Source organism: Bos javanicus, chromosome 2 (genome assembly GCF_032452875.1).
Source record: "Bos javanicus breed banteng chromosome 2, ARS-OSU_banteng_1.0, whole genome shotgun sequence".
Classification (NCBI taxonomy): domain Eukaryota; kingdom Metazoa; phylum Chordata; class Mammalia; order Artiodactyla; family Bovidae; genus Bos; species Bos javanicus.
The window spans coordinates 128,469,034-128,494,947 of record NC_083869.1 but is presented as its reverse complement, the minus strand read 5'-3'; the positions used below and the strand labels follow the sequence as shown (position 1 = coordinate 128,494,947).

The 25,914-nt window shown below is 52.7% G+C and overlaps 2 protein-coding genes across 9 annotated transcripts in view; one reads left to right on the top strand and one right to left on the bottom strand.

Annotated features, from left to right (window-relative positions):
* Nucleotides 1–6,574, top strand: part of GRHL3 (grainyhead like transcription factor 3) — a 36,048-nt gene extending 29,474 nt beyond the window's left edge. For both annotated transcript variants that reach the window (XM_061393120.1, XM_061393119.1), the window contains exons 15-16: nt 1,249–1,313; nt 5,627–6,574. In XM_061393120.1, coding sequence (XP_061249104.1) covers nt 1,249–1,313; nt 5,627–5,741 — 180 coding nt within the window. In that variant the 3' untranslated portion in view covers nt 5,742–6,574. The remainder of the gene's footprint in view (nt 1–1,248; nt 1,314–5,626) is intronic.
* A 2,583-nt stretch (nt 6,575–9,157) lies between these two features.
* Nucleotides 9,158–25,914, bottom strand: part of STPG1 (sperm tail PG-rich repeat containing 1) — a 63,780-nt gene continuing 47,023 nt past the window's right edge. For 6 of the 7 annotated variants that reach the window (XM_061393152.1, XM_061393145.1, XM_061393150.1 and 3 more), the window contains 3 exons: nt 24,377–24,542; nt 13,509–13,699; nt 9,158–11,479 (listed from right to left, as the gene is read on the bottom strand). In XM_061393152.1, the coding sequence (XP_061249136.1) occupies nt 11,403–11,479; nt 13,509–13,699; nt 24,377–24,542 (434 nt within the window). In that variant the 3' untranslated portion in view covers nt 9,158–11,402. The remainder of the gene's footprint in view (nt 11,480–13,508; nt 13,700–24,376; nt 24,543–25,914) is intronic. The other variant, XR_009731700.1, reaches the window with a different exon arrangement.

Genomic DNA, 25,914 nt, shown 5'->3' with positions numbered 1-25,914 from the left:
GTCTGAGAACTTTTCTTGCCTGGAGCAACCTCTGTCAGGGCAGAGACCAGCTGAGGAGCCGAATCGGCTCCTCTTCTTTAGGGAAGAGAGGAAAGGCCCAGAGAGGAGGACCTGAGCCTCGAGCCTGTGGCCTGCGCTTCCCGGCGGCTCCATGGCAGCCAGCGGTCCTAACCAGCGCCATCTGACCTCACTCACCCAGGGATGGCGCTGGGCTGAGACCTTGACCTAACCGTCTCAGTTCCTGTTCAGAAGCACCCGTGTGTACATTCCCATCATGACCCATTTTACAAAGGAGGAAACTGAGGCTCAGCGAAGTTAGGGACTTGTTCAGAGTTCTGCAACCCCAGGTGGTGGAGGTAGGACCAGACCAGTTTTGTCTGCCCCATGGGAAGCGTCAGAGGCCTGGGGACACAGGGCTGATTGGCTGGGTGAGCTCAGCCAGGCTGCTGAGGCCTCTGAGCTGCAGTGTCCTCTCTGGTGGACTAAGCTCCAATGTGCTGGGATGTGATGGGGGCAGGAAAGCTGGGCTCCAGGCTAGGCCTTGGGCACACACCTTATCTTCTCCAAGCTCAGCATCCTCACCCATCAAATGGGGTAAATAATTCCTGCTAGGAAGGGTAAGTGGGTCACCTCCTCACCCCTCACAGCAAGACCAGAGCATCCTCATGACTCCACTTCTGAAATAATAATGACCATTTATCAAGTACTGACATCTATTTAGTACATAGAGGAGCTGTCCTAAGTGTTATACGCAGACCGGTTCATTTAATTCTTTCAGTGACACTATGAGCTAGGCCTATTTCCACCTCCAGGATTGGTTTGCACAACTGGTCAGCCCGCCGGTGAGTAGGGAGCCCTCAGTGCTGGAACAATCTGGATGTCTGACCATGGCAAGGATTGAGGGGAAATGGTGGACGCCCTTTGGGATAGTTTGCAAGCATTAATTATGCTATTTGTCAACAGTTTGTTGTGATGTGGGAAAACTTATACAATTATAAGTAAAGCTGTCTATGCGAGATATAAAAATACCTGTACACATGACCAAAAGGCAGGAAGGAATACACTCAGATACTAGTAGTGTTTATCTCTGGGGCACAGGATTATGGATGATTATCGTTTTCTTCATTGTATTTTTCTACAATCTGGGTATATATTTTATGATCGGGAAATTAAAAGCCATCATGTAAAAGACTGCTGTAAATTTAGTTTTTGGCAGCAGACATTGAATCTCCTGCCTTTCTCTTCCAGATCTCTGAGAAGTATGGGTTCCCTGAAGAGAATATTTACAAAGTCTACAAGAAATGCAAGCGAGGGTAAGTACCCAGCACAACTCTAGCTCCTCACCACCCCCCTCCCCCGACCCTGCGCCTTTCCCTCTAAAGCGTTGGCTCAGGGAGCTCCCAGAAGGTCCACTCTGCCTGGCAGAGGCCTGCGGCTCAGGGTTGAGCTGTGCTTGTACTTGGCTTTGCGGAGAGGTAGAGGCGAGGTGGAGTTGGGGTGGAGAACCTTGGCAGTCAGGCCGAGGCCTCCTGCAGGGACCAGACTCTGGTCACTGTTGGGAAGGAGAGGAGTGAGAGACAGTAGGGAGGGCAGCGCAGGGTGTCAGCAACCCAGGCATTTGACCATGATGGTGATGATGATTGTGGCTGTCATTCACTTGACCACCTGCCCGCCGTGTGCCAGATTCTGGGTTGTTTCTCTCATTTCACCCTCGCAGCCACACCATGAGGTAGATACCATTCCACATTTTTCACAGACAGAGAATTGAGGCTTGGAGGTGCCAAGCGGCGTAGAGAGGGCAGGAGCGGTGAATAAAGGCACAGAGGTGGGAGGCCCAGCAGGGCTGCTCCCAGGAAGGAGATGCAGGCGACGAGTCTGGGACAGGAGGTGTGACTGGACTTCGTGTTGAGGGCACCCAGCCAGGGAGGCTCCACAGGCTTCCTCCACCTGCAAGTCTGGATGAAGCTGTACCTTTCAGGGAGGCCAGGCAATGCCTGCCATGTCCCATGGGCTCCGGGGCATTAGGGCTAGGGATCACGGTAGCCCTGCTCTCTGCCCAGGAGACCCCTCCTCAGCAGGGGTGGTTTAAGGGGGTGGAGTTGGAGGTCCACATGGTGGCCACCTTCCGAGGCTTCCACTCAGCTTTGGAGCCGGTGAACCTGGCCTCTGCAGCCCTTGCTGCCTCAGTCATTTTGCCAGCCCAGCAAGGGAACCCCTGTGTGGTGAGGAACAGCGACTGCCACTCCCTGCTGAGAGGCCCCCGGACCAGGGCCCTGGGAACCAGCTCCCCCATCCTCACCCACAGCTCCGGACACCCTATGGCTCATTTCTGCTACTCTTCCTGGCTGTCCCTGGAAGGTGCTCGGGCTTTGCCCCATGGTGCTTGTCTGTGGCTCTCCTTTTGGAGGACTGCAAACTGAGGCAGGTTTTGTACTCAAGCTGAGGCCCCAATCCAGTCAGCCCGGGGGCCACCTCCTTCCTTCCCTCATTCCGCGCCCACCCCCCACCATCCCCTCCCCCTTTGGCTCCCACCCAGCCTCCCTCCCAGAGAACGGCTGGGGCGGGGGGAGGTGGGCAGCCCTGCAGCCCCTGGGAAAGGATCCTTTGGTTTTGTTGTATGTGTGTCTAGGGTTCTTTGTGTGTGTGTTTTTTTTCCTTCCGAGTTTCGGTTTCAAACTGGGAACTGGAGCTCACACGCTCTCCGGAGCAGAATCCATCTCATTGCGGAGGGCAGGCTCTGCTGTGCCCAGACAGGCCCAGCCCTTTTCCCCTTTGGTGCCAGTGCCCACGCCCCCTGGCTGCCACCCCACCTGCCGCCACTGGCCTCTCTTCCAGATCCCACTTCAGGCTGGGTGGATGGGCTGGGAAATGCCTTTCTTCCGGTTCAGGCTGGGGGGGTATACACACAGAGATGCCCCACAGCCCCAGTGGCTGAGTTGCATAGTCTTTCCCTTAAGCCCCAACCACACATGTCAACCATAATTATAGTAATTTCCATTTGTGGAGCACTTCCTGCTTGCCAGGCACTGGGTTGCTGCTAAGTCACTTCAGTCATGTCCGACTCTGTGCAACCTCATAGACGGCAGCCCACCAGGCTCCTCTGTCCCTGGGATTCTCCAGGCAAGAACGCTGAAGTGGGTTGCCATTTCCTTCTCCAATGCATGAAAATGAAAAGTGAGAGTGAAGTCACTCAGTCGTGTCCGACTCTTCGCAACCCCATGGATTGCAGCCCACCAGGCTCCTCCGTCCCTGGGATTTTCCAGGCAAGAGTACTGGAGTAGGGTACCATTGCCTTCTCCAAGGCACTGGGTTAAGGAACCCCAAGCCTTGTCTCATTGACCCTTAGAATTTGCTGTTTCTACAAATGAGGAAACGGGTTCAGAGGAGCCCCTGGGTGATAGAGTGAGTACCTGGCAGGAATCCTGGCCTGTCTAAAACCCATGCATGCACCCACTATTTTATCTTGCCTCCTGCGTGTTCCTCTAACCGCTAAGCAATGTGCAAATAAAGCTTGTGGCCAGGCCAGCGGATTTATTTTCCCAGCCCCATAGCTCAGGGCATCACCCAGTGGCCCTTCAGAAGCACCCACACCCCATACACACCCCAACCATGAAAACCCCAGGCCTAGGATTGTCTGAGATGCCTAAATGAGAAGACTCCCCCAAAAAGTCTGTCAGGAGAGCAGAGGCCAGGCTCATTAGCTGCCTCCCTCATCTTTGGAGCAGGCTATTGCCATCACTGGCCTCTCTTATTTTCATAGAACCTTCCAGAAAGTCCTTTGGACAACGGTAGATACCATCAGCTTTACAGGCACCACTGAGTGCTTGAAAGATTAACAAGTACCTTGTTTTTGCTGGCAGCTGGCCAGGGGTTCTCTGTGAACCAGGACAGAAGACAGCCTGAAGCTGGCAAGTGACAGGAAGCCCACATTCTGAGACAAGTCCCTGCCTCTAGGGCCCGGCTGTCACTGACCCCCGAGGGGAAGAGGTCTGGGGGCCTGTCTGGGATCCCTTGTGTGCGGGAGTGCGCTCTGGGCCTGCTGGGAGGCCCTGCCTGAGAGGTGGGTGCACACAGGGCCCTTGGCCAGTGCCCGGCGCCTAGAAGCGCTCGATAAATGCCACCATCAGAAGCTAACAAAAAGCCCCGACGCTGACAGAGCGCTCACACTTCCAGCCCCTGGTCCCCTCTGGTCTGTCTGCCGCCTGCATCCTCCAGACCACAATCCCTCTGTGAAGTGAAGGCACTGCACTCAGGACCCAAGGAAGCCAGATCTTAGAATTAGATGCTGGCAGTCAGCACCCAGGCCTCGGAGCCTGAGCCCAGACCTCCTTCCAGAGAGCAGCAGCTGCTCAAAGCTGCTGTAGAAACAGCTGGACACAGGCCACAGGCTTCAGCTTCCCTGTCTTCATTGCCTCTCCTGATCCAGGGGATTCAGGGAGGACAAGGTGACGCCTCTCCTGGGATCCCTGGGAAGCAGACAGCTGGCTACTGCCAGGAGGAGGAGCATGGGCGTCTCAGCCCCACTCCTGCCCAACGCAGATCATCTCGCCTGATCTTGAACTCTCCCCCAGCCCTGGATTTTACCTTCCTTTTATATGCCCCTTCCTAGCTTGTATTTGTAGGGTTTTGTTATTTTTCTTAAAAAAAACGACGCAGTGGAATGAGACAAAAGTCCAGATTCCAGTTCTGCCATTTCTTAGCTGTGCGACACCAGGCAAATGAGTGCTCAGCTTCCCCATCTGTGAACTGGAGTAATACGATTATCAGGATTCATTCTCCCAGGCTCTGCTAGATTTGAAACTTCTAGAGGGATCTCTGTGTTTGGAACAAGGCCTTGTACTTGGCAAGACCTCAGCAGATGCTGGTGAAGTGAATGAGGGGAAACACCCACCCCCATCACAAAAAGGAAGCTGCTTTGCACAGGTCAGGTCACAGCCTGGCGGATCCTTCACAGGGGAGGCGGCTCCCAGAGGGATGCCCTTGGCTACACTGTGGCCTTGACCCTGGCAGAGGGCCACAGCCCCAGAGGCTCTGTCCCTCTCAGGTTGGCCCAGGTCCTTGTCTGAAGAATGTGAGGGGGAGAGGGCCACGCCCCTCAAATCCACGATGGCATCCCTGAGATGTCAGCTTCCGGGGGTGGAACTGGGGGGCCCCTTGTGGCACTGGCTTGCGGATCAGGCAGGCACCCCAGGGCGACATGTCACAGCCTCCTGTTGAACCCACCCCTCATGGGCCCACCTGCACTTGAGCTCACACTCCACATCCAAGTGCACAGCCTGGCCTGGTAACTAGGAGCGCTCCATCTTCCCCACATCTGTGTGTTATTTGCTCACATACAGTGCGTGTGGACACTTGTGAAGAGAGGCAGTCTGGTGCAGTGGGGTGGCCGCCCGCAGGTCCGAGTTTGAGTTGGGCTCGTCCCCTGGGGAATTGTGTCCCCTCCAGTAAAGAGGGGCAGTGAATGCCCCCCGTGAGGGCTGTTTTGAGGTCGGAGAGCAAGTCCAAGAGGCGCCGGAAGTGCTGGGGCCCCCACAGGTGGTCACCATGTCTGTCACCTTTCACTCAGAGGCCCTGTCAGGGAAGAGGCCTTTCACCCTCTAAGCCCGCCTCTCCTCTCCTCTCCCAGAATCCTGGTCAACATGGACAACAACATCATCCGGCATTACAGCAACCACGTCGCCTTCCTGCTGGACATGGGGGAGCTCGACGGCAAGATTCAGATCATCCTTAAGGAGCTGTGAGGACTGAGTGTCCACACCCACAGGCCTCTTGACGTGGGCTCCGGGGGCGCGGAGCCAGCTGGGAGGGGCCCCGAGCCACGCACGACCTCTCCTCAGGCCCCAGCACCGCTACTTGAACGTCTTCCCTGAGTGAAAAGGCCCTCGACCCACAGACATCAAGGCCTGGAGATGCCCCGGGAGGTGTCCTGATCTGAAGCCCCACGTCGTGCTTGAATCTACCCTCTGTGCGTCCAGCCAGACGCCGCCGTGTCCATCAACCAGCCCAGCGGCCTGTGTGCTCCTCCTCAGACCTTCTCCCCAGCCCGTCTCCCTCAGGCTGCCCGTGCAGGTTGGAGACACCAGCCCTGTCTCCCCAAGCAGACTTGACCCTTGGACTCATTCTTGACTCTTCCAGTCAACTTCAGACCAATGACTTCTCACCCTTTTGGCCACTGAGTTAACTGTCAAACACTTGATTTTCCAGCGCAAATGACTTTTAAAAAGACAGTGTAGTGGACAGACTCTCCACATAGACTTCACTTCCTCAACACGGGTTGGAAATCAGAGCTGACTGACTGGAGCAAAGTGGCCCCTGTGTGGAACAACCTCCAATCCCACTCACTGTTGCATACATTTCTTATTTACAGTTTTCACTTATGTTATATATATATATAAGTATATATTGTATATATAAGCAACATTTTATATTTTTCATGGATACATTTTTATCATTTCAAAAAATGTGTATTTCACATTTCTTGGATTATTTTTTTAGCTGTTATTCAGTTATGCATTTTGTATACTCATATGCTATTTAGTAATAAAATTCTCCATATGTATTACTTCAAATGTCACACTGGCTCCTCTTGTGAGAGTCTTCCAGAAGGAAAGGGTGAAAGGAAACAGGGACTCTCTCCTCCTCTATCCTGTGAGCAGTTTCCTCGGACTTGAAGGATGGTGGTCAATGCTGGGTCCCGGTGAACCAGAGGTGCCCCCCTGCAAGGCCACGGGTCCTGATTCCCAGCATGGGCCCTGTGAGGCCTGTCCTGTCTGGCCCCACAGGCGGACGTCACCACCTCAGGGTCACTGACTCTGGAGGTGAAAGAGGCCTAGGATGCCCTCGCTGAGGACCTCACAGCGGGGCAGCAGACAGAGCCCAGGACAGAGAGTTGTGGACCCAAGCTCTCCACCAACTCGCTTTTCCTGGAGCTGGCTCCTACCTGCTCACAGACTCAATCGTGAGCTCCCCTCAGCTCTGAGGTCAGTGACGTCAGTATGCAGGAGAGAGTGTTTACACCCCAGGACTTGACAGGGGCTACAAATCGGTCTTCATTTTCCCTGGAGAATGGGACAAATCATCCTTCCTTCCTCCCGCCCTTCCTTCCTTCCTTTCCTTCCTTCTGGCTTACCCACACACTCCGCCTCTAGTCCTCAACTTCTTTGGCTGTAGAACGACAGGCATGTTCTACCTGAGTCATCAGGTAGCTGTCATCTTTAGAGCCCTGGGGCTCACTGGTGGGTCTCAAACCCCCCACAATGTGGAGCATGGGACAGCAGGCAGTCCTTGGGTGTCCTCCCCAGACTTCATTCATAGCTGCTCTGCTTTTCTTCATGTGCATGATAGATTTCTCATATTAACTTCTGTCTGAACTAAACAAGTTTGAAAACCATGGATGTCTCTCCAAGGGCCTTCCAGCTCTGACAGCCAATCCAGAGTCCTAATTCCCATTGCCCTGGGGCCAGGACTCAGGTCAGGCCAGGGAGGCCCAGCCCTACCCAGAGAGCTCAGTAATCAAGCTACATCATTGTCCAATGCAATGCTTTTTGAAATTAAGGCAAAAAAAAAAGAGACAAAATATCAAAACTTTGAAGGGAGTGTCAGTATTGCAGATGTTTTCCTTTGGCCTCAGACTCCAGCATTGCTTCCCTAGCACTGGTAGGGACCCCGTGAAGCTCCCAGACTGCTCAGCCCACTCCAGGCCTCGCTGCTGCCGCGACATCACCGTGAGGGTGAAAGCACAGTGTGTGTGGAGTGTCAGCACGCTGACAGGCAGGCCAGAGGCGCTCAGCATCTGTTCCTTTCCTTCCGAAACCACTGGAAGCAGGAAGGTGGTCTTCTCAACCCTGACTGCACCTTGGAATTCATCACCCCGGCAGCTTTTATCCCTGCTGCCCGGATCGCACCCTACAGCAACTATATCAGATTTTCCGGGATTGGGGCCAGACCTGGGTACCTTTAAAGCACCGCCCCCCCCAGCCCCACCCCCGCCGCCGCCGTTACTACAACATGCACTCAAGGTTGAGAACCCCTGCTTTAGAGAGGTTTAGAGCAGTGGTTACCCTGGCCTTGAGCACACATTGTAGTATCAGTGCTTATACAGACCTCGCCACCCCTGAAACTTGACAGGGTCTGGAAGGGGACTCAGGCACACAGGGAACCATGGGGACCAGGGCACAGCCTGCTGCCGAGCTCAGGAGTGAGTCCTGGGGCTCCCCATATACGCCCTCCACTCACAGCCTCCAGCAAAGCCTCTGAGGCCCACTGCTCACCCCTCCACACGGAGAGACAAGGCAGTCAGTGCCTTAGGAAGGCTGTTGGGAACTCAAAGAAAGAGAACCCTGGAAGCCTTGAGGAAATGCTGCCCTGCCCTCCGAGACCATCAGGGAGCAAAGGGCAGCTCCTGAGCCCGACAGCGGCCGTTCGGGGCTTGCCTTTCCTTCAGAGTGGAAAAGGCAAGAGAGTGAAGGCAAGTCCTCTCCAAAGAGGGGCCACTGTATAAAGCCGGCTGGTGGCTGATAGAGATGTCATCCTCTGCCTGTGGGGAGCTTCGCGTGGTAGATAATGAGTGAGCAAGCGGAGAAAGGGATGGATGAGGACCTCAGGAGACAGGGGATGAAGGAGTAGTGAGGAGATGAGGGGAAGGAGGGAGGGAGGGAGGGGAGGACAAGTAAGCTGACAGGCAGATAGATGAACGCATGGAGGCCCAGATGAAGAGTTCAACAGTTGAGTATATTCATGGAAACTTTGGGCTTCCCCGGGGGCTCAGTCGGTAAAGAACCCGTCTGCAATGCGGGAGACCTGGGTTTGATCCCTGGGTGGGGAAGACCCCCTGGAGGAGGGCATGGCAACCCACTCCAGTATTCCTGCCTAGGGAATCCCATGGACAGAGGAGCCTGGTGGGCTACAGTCCACAGGGCTGCAAGGAGTCAGACACGACTGAGCGACTCAGCACAGCACTAGGCCTTTGCTACTTTTAAGTGTGGCCCAAGCACCAGCAGCATCCGCATCACCTGGCAGCCGGTTCAAAACACACCTAAAACTAATACAATGTTTTATTTCAATCATATATCAATTTAAGAAAAGATGTGTAGGCTCTCGAGCCCCACCCAGGTCTATAGAGTCTTGGAATAAGATTTCCAAGTGATTTGCATGCACATTAAAATTTGGAAAATACTTTATTAAAATATCAGTGTATCCTAACCCTAACTAGACTCTTTGTAATCACACCAATGACTTTCACAAAGATACCGCAGCCCAAACCCTACCTCAAGTCAGTTAAATCAGAACTGTGAGGCTCAGGCCTGGGCGATATGACTCTTGAATAGCTCCCGAAGTGATCCTACCATACAGCTGGGGCCTGGGGACCCTGGGGCTGGACGGAGCCGCGAGCAGCCTACGAAATCTTCAGAGAGGCCGGGTACCACCCAGACACACCCTCAGAGCTCAGGGTCTCAGCTCCAGCCCTGTCTTCTATGGAACACAGATTCTGCCTGGCCAAGAGCAGCCCTGACAGTGGCCCTGCCACTCTCCTCCCAGGGTGTCCACCTTCCTGATCCCACTGGAAGGAGTTTCTACAGAGACAGTCCTCATCTGCACCCGGTGTGTGGCCCAGGTGTCCCCGAGGGGAGCAGCCTGTCTTCTTCAGCCTCAGGGACCCCAGGCCTGGTTGCTTCCAGCCCAGGGACCAGCTAAGGTCCTCTGGGGTCAGAGGGACCTAAAAGTCAAGGCCTTCAGGTCCGGTGGTATTGTCAAGAGTCAAAGAAAGGTGTGGCTTCAAGTGTCAGCCTTTGGGGTCTTCCAGAATTCCTAGTGCCCAAGTGGACAGCTGATGACTGCAGAAGAGTTTCCTTTTTAGCCTGAATAAAAAATTTTTAATTGAAATAAGGTTGTTAACATCTCCAATCGAGAAGTTTCAGGTTTTAAAATTTCACAGGTTCTCTTGAAGAATCTGCAGATCTGGTGATACGTAGCAGGCCTTTAGAGGGACACCGGGCTCAGCTCCCAGACCTCCTCTCGCCTCACCTGTTTCGCTCCCTGCCTTGCCCACCCAGCCCTGGAAGTGCTTGACCTTAAGCCTCCAAATTCTGCTCCAACCTGACCCCTAGGAGAAGCTAGGGTCAGAGCGGATGCAGCACAAGGTGTCTGCCTTCAGGTCCAGACCCTGGACGCTCCTGGGGCCACACTCCAGACTGCCTCCTGGTCACCCAGAGCAGTGGGCTGCTTGCCAAGAACCTGAGGCTTACAGCAAGGCCAGCTTTTGTGAGAAATGAGAACTCGGTTTAATTGGACACGCTGTTCCATCCTCTTCCTGCCCTCTTCCTCAGCAGCCCTTCCCTGAAAGGAGAAACAGTCAGTGGCCAGTTCCGAGCTTAAAGTCATGGAGCAAAGTCTAAGGAGAGAGTCAAGGGCAAGCGGGGGCACAGGGAGGTATAGGAAAGGGCAAAGGAGGCTTCCACTTACAAGTCAAAGCCATGCGGGTGGCTAGGGAAGGAGGGCCGTGCGGTTAGCTCTAGCTCCTCTGGGTTCCTTGAGAATCCCTTTTCCTTGCCAAGGGCGACTGACTTGGCAGGCCCGAAAAGGTTCAGTCAAGGTCATATTCAACTTGAGCTGGAGGTGAGGGGGACAGAGACTGGGCCAGGGAAGGGGAAAGCCGGGTGAAAGAACCTACAGGCACCCCTCAGAACCTCTGTGCCCGGGACTCTGGCCCCCGAGGCTCCTGCCTGCACCTGCCCCTTGAGCACAGAGCCGATAAGCGGACGGGTTGGCCTCCCCTGAAGGTGGGTGATGAGCTCACGAGACCACAGCGATGCTGCCACACTCTTCCTGAGGTGAGACATGAGGCCTGAGCTGGGGGGCAAGGGCCAGGCAACCCCTCCAGGTCCCTGTCACTGTGCCTCTGGGCCTTCCTGGCCCCTAGTATTCCGGGAGGGATGTGGAGGTCAAAGGCCAAAGGATGGGAGGGTGCCGGGGCCATGGCCGCAGGGCCCTGGCTCATCATCAGGCTTCGGGATGGGGCATCGGCTGGCGGCGGCCTCCTCTTGGAGGCCGAGCTTTGCGAGATGCTGGAGACTGAGCGGGGAGGTGTGCAGAGCCGGCCTGGACGGGTGCGAGGGGTAAAGCGACGGAGTGGGGGCTCTGTCCACCTCTCGCTTCTGCTCAGGAATCCACGGGGCTCAGTGCAGGGGCGGGGGGGCGCGGGGGGGTCTCCACGCTCCAGGGGGCGGCTCAGGACACGGACAAGCATGGAAGTCTGGTTGCAAAAGCAGGCCAGGGGTGAGGGGAGGGGGCGAGGCCGCCCCGTGCCATCGGCTGGCATACACACACGAGATGGGCACTCCCTGCTGCCCCCCTGGGGTGCCTGGGTGGGTGGCCGGGGGTCTCCTTGAGCTCGAATGCGGTGACTACAACACTGGGATCCATTTGTTGTCCTCATTGTAGAGAAAGGACTGCTTGCCAGGGAATTCCGGCCTGTACGTGGCTGTGGGGAGAAAGAGAGAGCGTTGAGAAAGAAAAGGCCAGTCCTCAAGACCCTAACACTTGGCATCAGAGAGGGCGGGACCTCCTGATCAGGCCCCCCGCATCTGGCATCGTGGGGAGTCAGGGAAGTAGGGACTGGCCCAAGGTCGTTGGGCTCTGAAACTGGCCCGGGTGGGACTCAAACTCTGGTTTCCCACCTTCTTCAACTCACTAACTTCTTTAACAGAAGAAAATTTGCAAAGGAGTTGTATAAAATTTGAGGGGGGCTGGGGAATGAGGATAGCAATAGTCTTAAAGAAGCTGAGGGTCAGCTTTAATGGGGTTTTGCTTTGATTTAGTTCAGAAATTAAAAAAAAAAAAACAAACTCTGAAAGCCATGACAATAGCAGTCAGGATCACTCAGGGCTTGGGAACCACAGCCTGGGGTGACTGGAAACGCTTACACTGATACAGATTTGGTTCATGAGGGAGCCGCTGACGGGAAGCTTCCATGGCTGTCTAGGAAGGTCTGCATACACCGGAAGCCAAGAAGGCAGATGTTTTCAAGTGCTTAGGCTGGGGGGGCCCTCAGGGAAGCCCACCTTGGCCTAGGGGAACACAGCAGCAGGAACCAGCCTGCAGCTGCACTCCAGGCACTGGCATGGAGAAGGTGCTCAGAGAAAGCTCCTAGAGGACCGGGCCAAACAGGGGCAGACCAGGATCCTGCTGTCCCCGGGGTCCTCACGCTCACCACTCTCACGGCACCTTAGTACACTTGCCGAACTGAGTTCTGCCTGGACTGGCCAAATGAGCCCAAGGCCGAACCTCTGCCGTCTTACTGGCTTGATTATCACTATATTTCCAGGAACAAAGCCATGGGAATGACATTCTCCCTGTCCAGTCTACCTTACATTTTACTCACCTGTGTATGTGGAGGGATGGGGATGCTTTTGGGGGCTGGCACTGGACTTAAGTCATCTTTTCCTCCCTAGGGTGGGAGCCTCAGAGATACTCATTGAAAGACTGACTTTCGCAGGCCTGGCAGTCCCCGAAGTCCTGCCCACCAGCCCGCTTGTCAGTCCCCAATGCCATCAACTCTGCCATCGTGGGGGCCGTAAATGGCTAAAGAGCTCCACTGAGAACTACAGGTAGGTGAGGGGGGGCAGTGCAGACCACCCGCTGGAGCAAGTCCCCTGGCTGTCAGCTCTCAGGCAGATCTTGGTGGGGAGGGTAACAGGGTCCCACCACTCAAGCTCACCTGTAAGAGGGAGCGGAACTAGGTGGCTTGAAAGAGCTGCTCAGGTGGAGCCCTGGTTTATTTCAAGACAGACAAGGCATTGAGGGAAGAGAGTCTGGGTCTCAGCCTTGCCGCTTCTCCTCCTCGGGCTGTGACACTGGGCCCTCCCCATCTGGGAAGTGACCTCGTCAGATTAGAACCACAGCTTAAACATTTTTAAGAACGTGAACTTTTTAGACAAAAGCTGTGGCTCTTTCCCCCAGAAAATAATGCCTGCGTGCTCCAAATCTGCAGACAATTTCAAGTCACAGACCCACTACAGCCACCTTTGTGCCTCTTGAACATTCCTGTTGTTGTTGTTTAGTCACTGAGTTGTGTCCAACTCTCGCGACCCCGTGGACTATAGCCCACCAGGTGCTCTGTCCATTGGATTTCCCAGGCAAGAATACTGGACTGGGTTGCCACTTCCTTCTCCAAGGGATCTTCCCAACCTAGGGATCGAACCTGCATCTCCTGCACTGGCAGGCAGATTCTTTACCACTGAGCCACCAGGGAAGCCCCTGAATGTTCACAGTTCTCAGTTACAAATCCTTGGCCTGGATCATCAATAAGAGCCCTTTCACCTTTAAAAAAAAAAAAACAAAACAGAAAACCTTTCATACTCTAAAAGTGTAAGCTGAAAAGTCTTCTCTATCCACTCTAACCCCTGTAAAGTGTTTGGCAAACAGCCTATAAATCAGTGGCATTTGATGGCCCAGGAATGACAAACAATTCCAGACTTAGTTTTTACAATCATTGAAGGCAGTCCTCTGACCTGGGCCGGGCAGGCCTGGCTGGGACGGCCCCGCTGTCCACCGCCCGGTGTTGGACACGAAAGACGCACTGGAGATGAAGTGCTTGCGCGGCCCCGTGTAGTCCACGATCTCATATTGCCCGGGGCCTGGCAGAGGTGGCTTCGGGGGCAGAGGCAAAGGCTGGGCAGAGAAGTTCAGGATGGGGTTTCTCCTTTAGAAAAGACAAATCGGGAAGATGTCACTAAGTCAATCTATGAGGGAAGTGGCAGGTTTTAGCTGTAGCGCTGAGCCGTCTGCGAGAGGCCTGGATGCTGCATAGGAGACCGGTTTCTGCTTCTAGCTCCACCGCCAGTGGTCTGGGGACCCTGGACTTCAGTCTCCTCGCCTGCACAAGGGCGATCGCAACAGGACCTATCCCATAGGCTTGTTGTCAGGGTTAAAGGAGATGACGCCCTTAACACATGGTGGTCAGGACAGGGCCCAGCACAGAGCGAGAGCTCGGTACACAGTGCTGCTGAGGATGGCCGACGTCATCGAGCTGATCGGAAAGGCAGACAGCATCAAAGCCATGGGCCAGCTCTGATCACGTGATCGTGCCTGGCTGGAGCTCAGAGTAAGGAACTGAGAAAGCTTCCCTTCGGTTACACAGCTGGCTGAGGGAGGGATTAACTTTTCCTTCTAAATCACACGCCCTAGGCCTTGCTTCAGCCCTTCACTTTAAGGCCAAACTGAAACGTGAAAAAAGTACAGCGTGGACGCACAGTGCACATTCAAGGAACATACTTTTTAAACGAGAGCGAGTTTTCTGGAAACCGCTTTTAAATTGCTCCAACTTCACGCTTCCTTCCCTCATCCATTCCTACAGTAAGAAACAAGAAGTGCCAAAGAGCACGTATATTTTAAGACTAACAGCTTTATTGGTCTTTCAATTTACCATCTAATTTTTAAAGGGACTTTTACCCTAGTGCTAAAAATTCTAAAAACACATTTGATCAGAACAAAAGCAGATTTACTGGAGATATAAACTGCTACGGACAAGCCCTGCTGGGGTTGGTTTCACTTATCCTTCTAAAATAAATGTAAACGTTTCTAAGTGGGATTAAAAATAACCGACATAATTTGCTGGGCACAGCAAAGACATGAAATAAACTAATATTTTAATAGGAAAAAACAAAAAAAGAACTAAGGCCTCACTTGGGCTTAATGGGAAGAACATCAGTAAACCACTTGTGACGCCTACATGGCCAGGAAATGGGACAGGCACCCAGAATTCCAAGGGTTTGCCTTCCCAAGATTAGAGGTTGCCCTAGCATTGATGTTTCACAAACATATTCGATATTTTTCTGGCAAGGCAGGAGGTAGGAGTGGAAAAATACTGGGTTGGAAATCAAGAGACCTCTGGATAACAATCGCCAACAATTGAGATTTCAGTTGTTTTTAGTTCTGTCTCCCCCTCCTTCAGGAAAGGGAGTCTTGTAAAGCCTGTTACTGAGAGAATAAATTAAAGAGAGATGGAACCTGTACCCGAACCCTCACTCTAATTCACTCTGAGACTGAGTCTCCCCATCTGTAAAATGAGGGGGTTGGACATGACAACCTCTAAGCTGTGACCTCCCTTTGGGCCTTGATTCAAAAAGTCCCACTGGGGCAGGGGATGTGGTTCGACCCCTCCCTGTGGAACTAAGATCCCACATGCCACAGGGCAACTCAGCCCAGGCGTTCCGAAGCCCATGTGCCACAACTAGAGAGTCCACAGCTAAAGAGCCAATAAATAAAAAGAAAATAATAAAAAGAGAAAAGCACTCAGGTAATGAGCACAGGTGGGAAAAAAAACAAAATAAAAAACCCAAAGAGGTCCACTGGGTTGCCCAGGAATCCTGAGATTACAGTGAGGATCCCTCTACTCCCCCAGCCATGCCATAGAAGGGCTGCTCACTCCCACCTCACATTTGGAACTTCTCCTTAGGTCTTTCACCAAAAGGTAGGAGAGGTTTCTCAGAGCCCTGAATGGCCCCAGGAGATGCACCCCAGCTTGACGTCAACCCATCCAAACAGAAGAGGGACTGGGATCCCCAGCGCTGGAATTCTGGTGCCCTTTGGCCAACATCTTCTGAAGAGAGGTGTTCTCAGACTCGGAGAACTATAGGCGACCTAGAGATGTCTCATCCAACCTCCTTCTTTTGCCAAAGAAGTTGGGGCCCAGAGAGAGGAAGTAAGTCACCTGATATGACAGAGCGGGTGGGGAGTCGTGCGGCTCTGCAACCCAAGTCTTGATGCCCTGCCACGTGCAGAGGGCCTCTTGGCAGTGGGGTGTTTTTGACTTTCGGAGTCACATAGGCCTGAGTTGGAACGCCAGTCAGCCAAGTCCCTGGTCCTCTCTGTTCCCCGCTTATAAGGGGTCGGAAGACTGGAGAGAAGCTATGTCAGGACCCTAGCACAGCGCAGTAAAAGGAGTCATTGTTATTACTACCATCCCCTGCAGTACCACTGCCCGCCACTGGATCCCACACGGGCAACAGAGCCTCCGAAAGTGAGGTTAGGGGACCCCTCGCTAGAGTTACCTTGAGGCAGGGTGGACACTCCCATTGCCGGGGGGTGGAAGGGCTGCTGTGGGCAGCCTACTTGAGGCTCACATCTTGGGATGGAGGAACAGCTGGCTTGGATGCTTGTATTTAGAATAAAGGTGGCCATGGGGAAAGGAGGAAAACTACATTGCCTCCTGGAGCTTGGGGGAGAATGGATACGTGTATATATATACGGCTGAGGCCCTTTGCTGTTCACCTGAAGCTATCACAACATTGTTTGTGAATTGGCTATCAGTTCAGTTCAGTTCAGTTCAGTCGCTCAGTCATGTCCGACTCTTTGCAACCCCATGAATCGCAGCACGCCAGGCCTCCCTGTCCATCACCAACTCCCAGAGTTCACTCAGACTCACATCCATCGAGTCAGTGATGCCATCCAGCCATCTCATCCTCTGTCGTCCCCTTCTCCTCCTGCCCCCAATCCCTCCCAGCACCCCAGTACAAAATTAAGTTAAAAAAAAAAATTAACTGAAAACAACCATAGCAAGAAGCTAAATTAGTCCATGAAGTTTGAAGATGAAGATAAAAGTCTTAACAAAGTTTGAACTTCCCCCAGATCACACCTCCCACAGGGCCAGGTGACATCCCAGCCTTGCTCACTAATGTCAACACCACCCAGGGCTCATTTTGAGGGAAAAGCTTAGCCCAACCACTTCTACCAGGTCTAACCTGAGGCTGGGCTATGCCACTAGCCATTTTTGGGAAGTATATACATCTTTATATATTAGGAGTTGCCTGTATAGCATATACATTTATGAAAAATAAAAATCACAGATGTGCCTAAAAAAAAAAAAATACATTGCCTCCTTTCTTTCCCTCCAGTTTGCATGGAAGAACTGATAATATATAGTGTGATCCACCACTCTCGCCTTATAAATAAAAGCTGGAGTCTAGTTGTTCTGAGCACCTTCAGGAGTTTGATGAGTGTGTGACTGGCATCATGATTCCTCGAAGTTAGAGCTGGAATGGGCCAACCGCCATATGAGGTCACCCCGTGGGTCTGGGTCAACCCGAGCCCAATTCTTTGAGTAGACTGAAGTGTCTACCCTCCTGACCAGCGATGGCCTGCAGGTGGCTGGGCAGGTGGGATCAGTCTCTCACCAGATTCTTGCTGAGAGTGAGTGAGAGCCGTCCTTCACCCACCCCTCCATCCACTTGTCCAGGAGAGGCTTGACCCCACCAACTCAACTTTTGGATCTCTGGAGAGTGTCAGCCCCATATATGGCTCTGTGCCAACACTGGGGGGAGTCCAGACTGTAGTGGGCTAAGCACAGACCCTGAATGCTCCACTGTTAGTGACAGTCACGACTGCTGATGACTCAAGGCAGGACAGGCTGCACTCAGACAGGCTTGAGTCTGAATCTCCACCTCCCCATCCACTAGCTATGCATCCTTAGAAAAGTCTCTTAACCTCCCTAAGCTTGAATTTCTTTATCTGTAAAGCAGTAGATAATAATACCTGCCACCCAGGGCTGTTATGAAGATGAATGAGTGCTGTTCAGTTCAGTTCAGTCGCTCAGTCATGTCTGACTCTTTGAGGCCCCATGGACCACAGCATGCCAGGCCTCCCTGTCCAACACCAACTCTTGCAGCTTGCTCAAACTCATGTCCATCGAGTCGGTGATGCCATCCAACCATCTCATCCTCTGTCATCCCCTTCTCCTCCTGCCTTCAATCTTTCCCAGCATCAGGGTCTTTTCCAATGAGTCAGTTCTTCACATCAGGTGGCCAGAGTATTGGAGCTTCAGTATCAGTCCTTCCAATGAACATTCAGGACATTTCCTTTAGGATGGACTGGTTGGATCTCCTTGCTGTCCATGGGACTCTCAAGAGTCTTCTCCAACACCACAGTTCAAAAGCATCAATTCTTCCCTGCTCAACTTTCCTTATAGTCCAACTCTCATATCCATACATGACTACTGCAAAAACCATACCATTTTTCTAAAACATGAAATGTTAGAATAGATTCCAACTGGGTGAATCCAGAAATATCCCCTAGAAGAGTTAACATTTGCCCTGGAAAGTCATCAGGGCTTCTTTGGGTAGAAAGTGTGGACACACAGCCATGCTCAGCATGTGCACACTCAGCCGTGTCTAGCTGGCTCTTTGTGACTCCATGGCCTGTAGCCCTCCAGGCTCCTCTGTCCATGGGATTTGCCAGACAAGAACACTGGGGTGGGTTGCCATTTCCTACTCCAGGGGATCTTCCCAGTCAAGGGATCGAACCCGCGTCTCTTGTGTCTCCTCAGAAGGGGGCATTTCCTACAGAGGAAAGAGCAGGTGCAAAAGCCTGGAAGTGGGACAAGCCAGGACTGGGCACAGGGAGGCGGAGGCTGGGGCCCTGGACTGCCTTCAAGCCTCCATCCGCCCGTCAATTCTGGGTTGCTCGCTTGGGCTTCTGACCATCCCCCTTACAGACCCTGATGGGAGTGACAGGAAAACTCCTACCCATGGCCTCTCAAAGCCACCTAACTCCCAGCCGCCTCTCAGACACACCCAGCACAGTACCATCCAACAATTCCACGCCTTGCCGTGCTGGCCCTTTTTCCGGGAGCACCTCCTTTCCCTGGGAGCTCTGACCTCCTCTTCGCTTCTCATCTCCTCCAGGGAAACTCTCCCAGCCACTTCCCTCTCCGTTTCCCACCTTCCTTCCCTGGCTCCCCAGAGGAGCATGGGTTTTGGAGTCAGACCTGGCTTCTCTGTTTCACCGCCTGAGTGAGTCTGCATCCTCTGTGAACTCTGTGTAACCATCCTGACCAGTGGGGGAGCTGGAGAACACTAGGCAACGTGAAAGCTCTGAGCACCGTGTGGCTGGCCCCTCAGTACATGGCAGCCATTCTTCTCTGCAAGAAACACACTGGCTTTCCTGTGCTTTTGACTTTCCTAGCTCTCTATCAGAGGGGACGGGGCCTTATGAGATCCCCTGGAGGAGGGCACGCCAACCCACTCCAGCATCCTTGCCTGGAGAATCCCATGGACAGAGGAGCCTGGCGGGTTACAGTCCACAGGGTCACAAAGAGTTGGACATGACTGAAGCGACTTAGCACGCACGCCTGGTGTCTTATCCATCTCTGAGGCCCTGGTCCCTATTCCTGAGAACATTTGCCTGACTGCAGAGAAAAGCAGGGGGGTTGAAGCAAGCAGGGGAGCCCAGGCATCTGAACCCCACCTGACAGTTTTATCGTCATCCGGGCTGGTCCTTCTGTGTCACTGTGGGGCTGGGCAAATCGCTGGGGGCAGACTGGATCGAGCCCAGGGCAGCCACAGTGCACTGTGACCAGGGCTTTTATGAGCCTCATCACCAAGTGATAAAAGCCAATCTGGTTCTGCCCGGTGGAAAGAAAACATCTATCAAAGGCTCTGAGTTGGCCACAACTGGATTAAGTTGTGTTTGCAGCTTCCAGTGTGAGCTATTTGCAAATCACCCTGAGAATAATGAATGTCTCCCAGAACGACTCAGCAGGTCACTGGGGGAGGGCATCGGAGACCCTCGGGACACTCCCAGGCACAGATTCACTCTGCCTCAGGGATTCCCAGGGTCGGGAGGAATAAAGGGGCAATTTTTTCTCTTCATTAAAGGGCAGCCGATTGCCTCTAGGGTGGAATGTGGTATCTGTTTAACAGGGTAGCGGGTGACAGATTACAGCCGCTTGGGAAGAAGCATCCCATATCTAATTGAAAATCCCAGGGGAACTTTAGGTGGGTCCAGCGTAATTACCCAAATTGGAGCAGGGCCAATGGGGCTTGATTCTTCGGCTCTGGCTGTGACAGGACAGCGTGTCTGAGCAAAACCAGTGGCTTAAAAACTCCAGGAAACAGATCAAGGGTTAGAAAGATGTCAGTGGGTGTTTCACCTGCTTGCTGGCGTGAGTTGGAAGGCAGCACCTAGGAGGAACTATTTTGATCTCCAAAAAGCCCTCACCCTGACTCACCCTGAGCCCTTGAGTCATCACTGTGACAGATGCTGAAGACCTGAAGAAATGAAGCCCTAGCTGACGCCCCTCCTCCAAAGACCCCCTGGGAGCTGCGACATCCTCTTAGCTTTTGAGTCAGCAACGTGGCCATAGCAAAGAGATGCTTGGTGATGTGTTCTGCAGCTGAGGAGCCCAGAAATGACCATACCAACACCCCTCTAGCCCTGGCATAGCATCTGCCCTGCAGGGCCACTCGAGAAACATCAGGTGAGTGTAGAGGACTCGCTCGCTCACACATTTCAATAAAAATACAAGCCACTCATAGAAAGCTTATAGTGTGCCAGAACTAGTGAATTGCGTGGATGGACAAAGGAGCCTTGTGGGCTCCAGTCTATAGGATCGCCAAGAGTCAGACATGACTGAAGTGACATAGCATGCCTGCACAAGCCCATTACAAAGTGTCAGCTCAGTTCAGTCGCTCAGTTGTGTCCAACTCTTTGCGACCCCATGGACTGTAGCACGCCAGGCCTCCCTGTCCATCACCAACTCCCGGAGTTTACTCAAACTCGTGTCCATTGAGTCGGTGATGCCATCCAACCATCTTATCCTCTGTCGTCCCCTTCTCCTCCTGCCCTCAATCTTTCCCAGCATCAGTACCTTTTCAAATAATAAAGTGTTCTTGCCCCAATTCCCAGAGGGTGAATTTGAATTCCCAGGGAGTTAAGTGAACCCCAACCCTGCCCCCAGCCTCCCAGGGGCTGGTGATCGGGAAGACAGGAGTCTCAGGGGCCGAGCCCCTGCCTATGCTTATGCCCACGATGCCACAGCCTCTTCAGCCCATTCCCAGCTCAGGAGGCCAGCAGGGGTCGGTGACATGGGCTCAGCCACTCCCGCGAGAATGACCATCTCCCCTGTCCTTTCTGCGTCCTGAAGAAAGCAGAGCCCAAAATACCATTTTTGCAAACTGGAACCCCACCCGAGAACAGGGAACCATGCACGTGGCAGCAAGAGAAATAAGGACAGGCCCCCCACGTCCTGTTGCATGCACGTGACGCCTGGGCTTCCGAAACAGAGACATGGTGACGATGCTCAGATTCTCCACCACTGCCCCACGCAGCCCCAGGGATCTGCGTATGAGGAGGCTAGGTGGAGCAAAGTCTCAGAATGTTGATGGGGAAGAAACAGCGCAGACCTTCTCTGGGGCCTGGCAACCCCGGGACAGGACAGGTGCTCCTTCCTCTCCCTTCTCCTCAGGGTCGCAGGAAAGGAAACAGAATTTGAACGTGAGAGACTGGAGTTTCTATGCTCCTAAAATGTGAGAGACTGGCATTTGGATGCTCCTGAAATACTACCATATCCAGCTGTATCTTTTCTTTTATATTACATCCCTTTCTCCATCATCCGCCATCAACAGATGGATGCTATTTTGAAATAACCAACAACACGCTTTAGTTTTATCTCTTTGCTTTAAAAAATGAAATGATTTCTTGATTTCACCCTTTCCGTGTCAACTCAAAAGGATATCCCGGACCTTCCTCTGTGGGTCCAGGCTGGCTCCATGTTCACTGTCCCCAAATGCTCTCCTGAGGGACAGACACAGTGAGCAAAGCTCATGGAGTGTCAGAAATGGAAAGATTTCCCCTCTTTTCACACATGGAAAAACAAAGGCCCAGGGAGGCAGCCCCCGACCCCAGAGCCTGCCGTAGAAACTGGGGTGCCATCCAGTCACCAGGGTGAACCCAAGTTTAAGAGACACTGGGTCTGACGTGTCCCTTTACTGCAGGACTTGTCAGAGCCTTGAACAACTTAGCAGACCTTCTCAGAGCCCTTAACAAGTTTGTGTGCACTGTGATGCCGCCAGGGGCAGGAGGATGGTGTGCAGCGACTCCTAGGTTTAGTGAGCAAGCATCATCCATTCAGGAGGCATCACAGAGAGCCAGTGGGCTCCAGAGCCACCCTGGACATGCCAGCAACACTGCACTGCTGGAAAGACGGACCTTGAGGATGTGTGTGGCCATGCAAACTCGGGGCCCACACCACCCCGCATTTGGGGGCACATTCCTCTGCCCTGCTCTGGAGTTGTTCCTGGAGAGCCTGGCTGAGGAATGGAGGGTGTTCTGTTCCCCTGAGCTCTCCCACAGCCTCCAGCTCAGCACCAGAAACGGCTAGGGCCTGCGGACCGACAGAGGCAAATGCCATAAAATGAGACTGTTTCAAACCACTCGTCCAAAGTCGAACGAAGGTCAAATGACACAGCTCTGAGGAAGACAGTTAAGCGTGCAGCACTCTCCCCTCTCCTCTCGTCGGTTCCCTGAAGAAGCTTCCAGAGTTGGGATGGGGGCTTGAGCTGCCACGCCACAAAACAACCACCGCCTCTACCCTCACAAATCCTCTCTGGGATATAGCAGAATAGCTGCTGTAATAAGAAGAGTGAACTATTTTCAAGCCCTTTCTTATCTAATCCACACAGCTTCTTGTGCTTAGTCACTCAGTTGTGTCCAACTCTTTGCAACCCCATGGACTGCAGCCCGCCAAGCTCCTCTGTCCATGGGGATTCTCCAAGCGAGAATATTGGAGTGAGTTGCCATGCCCTCCTGCAGGGGATCTTCCGAACTCAGGGACCGAACCCACGTCTCCTGAATTGCAGGCAGATTCCTTACCGACTGAGCTACCAGGGAAACCCAAGAATACTGGAGTGGGTAGCCTATCCCACTCTTTGCGACCCCATGGACTGCAGCCTGCCAGGCTCCTCTGTCCATGGGGATTCTCCAGGCGAAATATTGGAGAGGGTTGCCATGCCCATCCCACTGGGGATCTTCCCAACCCAAGGATCAAACTGGGGTCTCATGCATTGCAGGCAGATTCTTTACCAGCTGAGCTACCAGGGAAGCCCTGGTTCTTATCTGCACTTAACTACATGGAGACATGGAGGCTCAGGGAGGAGGAGTTTCTGCTAGAGACGGAGCTGTGATTCCCACTCAGGTCTGCTAACCTTGAAACCTGCCCTCTTGCCCACTCCATTGAGGGGCAGCATTGCACAAGCCAACCCGGAGGCAGGGAGCCCCTGACATTTGGAAAGAGCCTGTTCCTGGAGACTTTCCTTTCCCGGTCCCAAGTCTTGCAGCCTGTGAAGAGTGTCAACATACAGAACCCCATACCCTTAGGGCATCAGGGACTTAGCTGGTGGGCTCCATCTGAGGTCTGAGTCCCAGATCCAGGCCCTGGGTTGGACACAGCTGGCTCACATCTTGCTCCTCTCCTTGACCCCTGACCCCTTGTCCTGGGCTGATGGTCTGATCAGACCCAGTGTTGCCAGTGTTCCTGGGCTGCCCACCCTCTCTGACCCCCTGTGGCATGGGCCCCACCAGCTGCCTGACCTCTCTGGAGGTTCCCAGGTGGCTACCCTTAGTCCCAGCCCCACTGGTCAGCCCTCCCTACAATCACTGCTGCCTGGAGAGAATTATGCAGTCCCAGCCCCACTGGTCAGCCCTCCCTACAATCACTGCTGCCTGGAGAGAATTATGCAGGGGTTCGGACTCAGAAATGACAGGATGACTGACCTTGATGGTCTTAGTTCTAGAAGTTCTAGACCCATTTTGAGGAATATTAAGCCCTGTGAATTTCTGAGTCTCTGAGGGGAAAGTAACATTAAATGTATGGGAGATTAAAAACAGTAACACAAATCCCTGTCAGCACTTTCAAAATTTGTTTTGAGTCACCATTTTTACCTACTATGTCAATACTTGTTTTTCAATCTGAAAGCAACGTTCAGATAAATTATCCCCACTTTACAGTGGAGGGCATGGAGGCTCAGAGGGGTTAGGGCAGGGCTGATGGGCACACAGCACAGAAACTGCAGAGCCAAGGTTCAAATGCAGCAGGTCTAACCAACTCTAGAGTCTAGGCTTTTAACCTATCAGTACAAAACTATGAGAGCATCATTGCTCCCATATATCCTGCCACCCTAGTGGAGATTTTCTAAAAAATAGGATAATATCAGCACCAGGGGAGTACAGCACTGTGGGGAATGTTGGACGATCCAAACAGTCCTGAGCCTGAGCCCCAGAGGCACCTCCTTTTAGCTGTGTGGACTTAGGCAAGCCTCTCAGCCTCTCTGAAGCCTGACTTCCTTCTCTTTGAAGCTGAAACAATCACTCCTACAATAGAGTTGTCATGATCTTTGAAGATGTTAAGTTCCTGGCACACAATAGTTGCTCAATAAATCCGATGCACTCAGCAAGTAGTTCTTGAGCATCTGCTGTGTCAACAAGGGCTCCATGAGAGCTGCCCAGCCCGTGTCTGCCAAACTGTGACGCCCTCCCTTTCCCCCCATGTTAGGGTCCTTCCCCAGAAACACCTTTCAAAAGAAAGATCAGAATGATCAGGACTCACGGGATCAGAGTCTTTTTTTGAACTTTAGGATGACCATTTGGGTTGTAATAACCGGGTCCTGGGCCTGTTGACGTCAGCTTTAATCCACGGTCGGTTTTTGATTTAAAACAAGACATCAATATCTTTGGCGACTGCTTCACAAGGGATTCGTTGACATCATAATGCCCTGAGAGGAAAGAAATTTTAAGACAGAATAAAGAACCCTTCTCAAATAAATAAAAAGCGGTGCCTTACGCCTAAGAATGCATTTAATGACTCTAAGGCAGTATCGCTCCAGGATGGCCAAGTAATAGGGTCCGCCTGGAATAACTGAAAATAACATTCACCATTTAGAGAACATGTGTCCCTGCAGCACAGACTTAACTCATTTAATCCTCACAGCAGCCCTGCAAGGTAGGTGTTAGCACATCCATTCTGAACATGAGGAAACAGACTCACGGACATTCAGTACCTTGTGAAAAGACATTCATCTAACAAGAGGCTAAGCCTAGCGTCTTCCTGTATAAACTAAGGACAGTAATTCTTCCAACAACCAGGAGGCTACGGTAGTAAAAGAACCTTTTAGGTTCCTGGAATGTGGTAGTTGTTCAGTAACTATTATGCAGTTTGTTGTTGTTATTTAGTTGCTAAGTCACACCTGACTCTTTTGGGACCCCATTAAGTATAGCCTGCCAGGCTCTTCTGTCCACGGAATTTTCCAGGCAAGAATACTCAAGTGGGTTGGCACTTCCTTCTCCAGGGGTTCTTCCCAACCGAGGGATTTAACTTGTGTCTCCAGCACTGCAGGCAGATTCTTTACTATTGAGCCACCTAGGAAGCCCAATAATTCTTAATTATGTAATTCACAAATATTTGTTGAGCACCTTCTGTGTGGACCCAGAACCATCTGCCTTCAATGTCCACTCATTCCTATAATACCCTGTCTCAAGAAACTGTGTCAGAATAAAAGTACATTGTGCACAAGCTATAAGGAAGAAGAGAATGATCTGGGCCGAGGTGAAGAGGGAGCAGTCTCACCCCTAAGGAGCTGGTGGATGAGTTACTTAGTTGTGTCCGACTCTGCGGCCCCACGGATTACAGCCTACCAGGTCCTCTGTCTGGCGGATTCTCCAGGCCAATACTGGAGTGGGTTGCCATGCCCTTCTCCAGGGGATCTTCCCCTCCCAGGGATCGAACCTGTGTCTCCTGCGTCCCCTGCAGTGGCAGATTCTTTACCACTGACCCACCAGGAAGCCCAAAGAGCTGGCAGCCCTGTAAGTGGGTGCAGGCATTTTGGGCTGCAAAGCAGCACTACTAGGCAAAGGCCTTCAAGATGCTGCACACTTTAAATATATATGTATTTTGATACATAAAAATATATGAAAGACAGTGAAGTCGCTCAGTCCTGTCTGACTCTTTGCGACCCCATGGACTGTAGCCAACCAGGCTCCTCCGTCCATGGGATTTTCCAGGCAAGATCTCCTGACCCAGGGACTGAACCTGGGTCTCCTGCATTGTAGGCAGACGCTTTACTGTCTGAGCCACCAGGGGAGTCATAA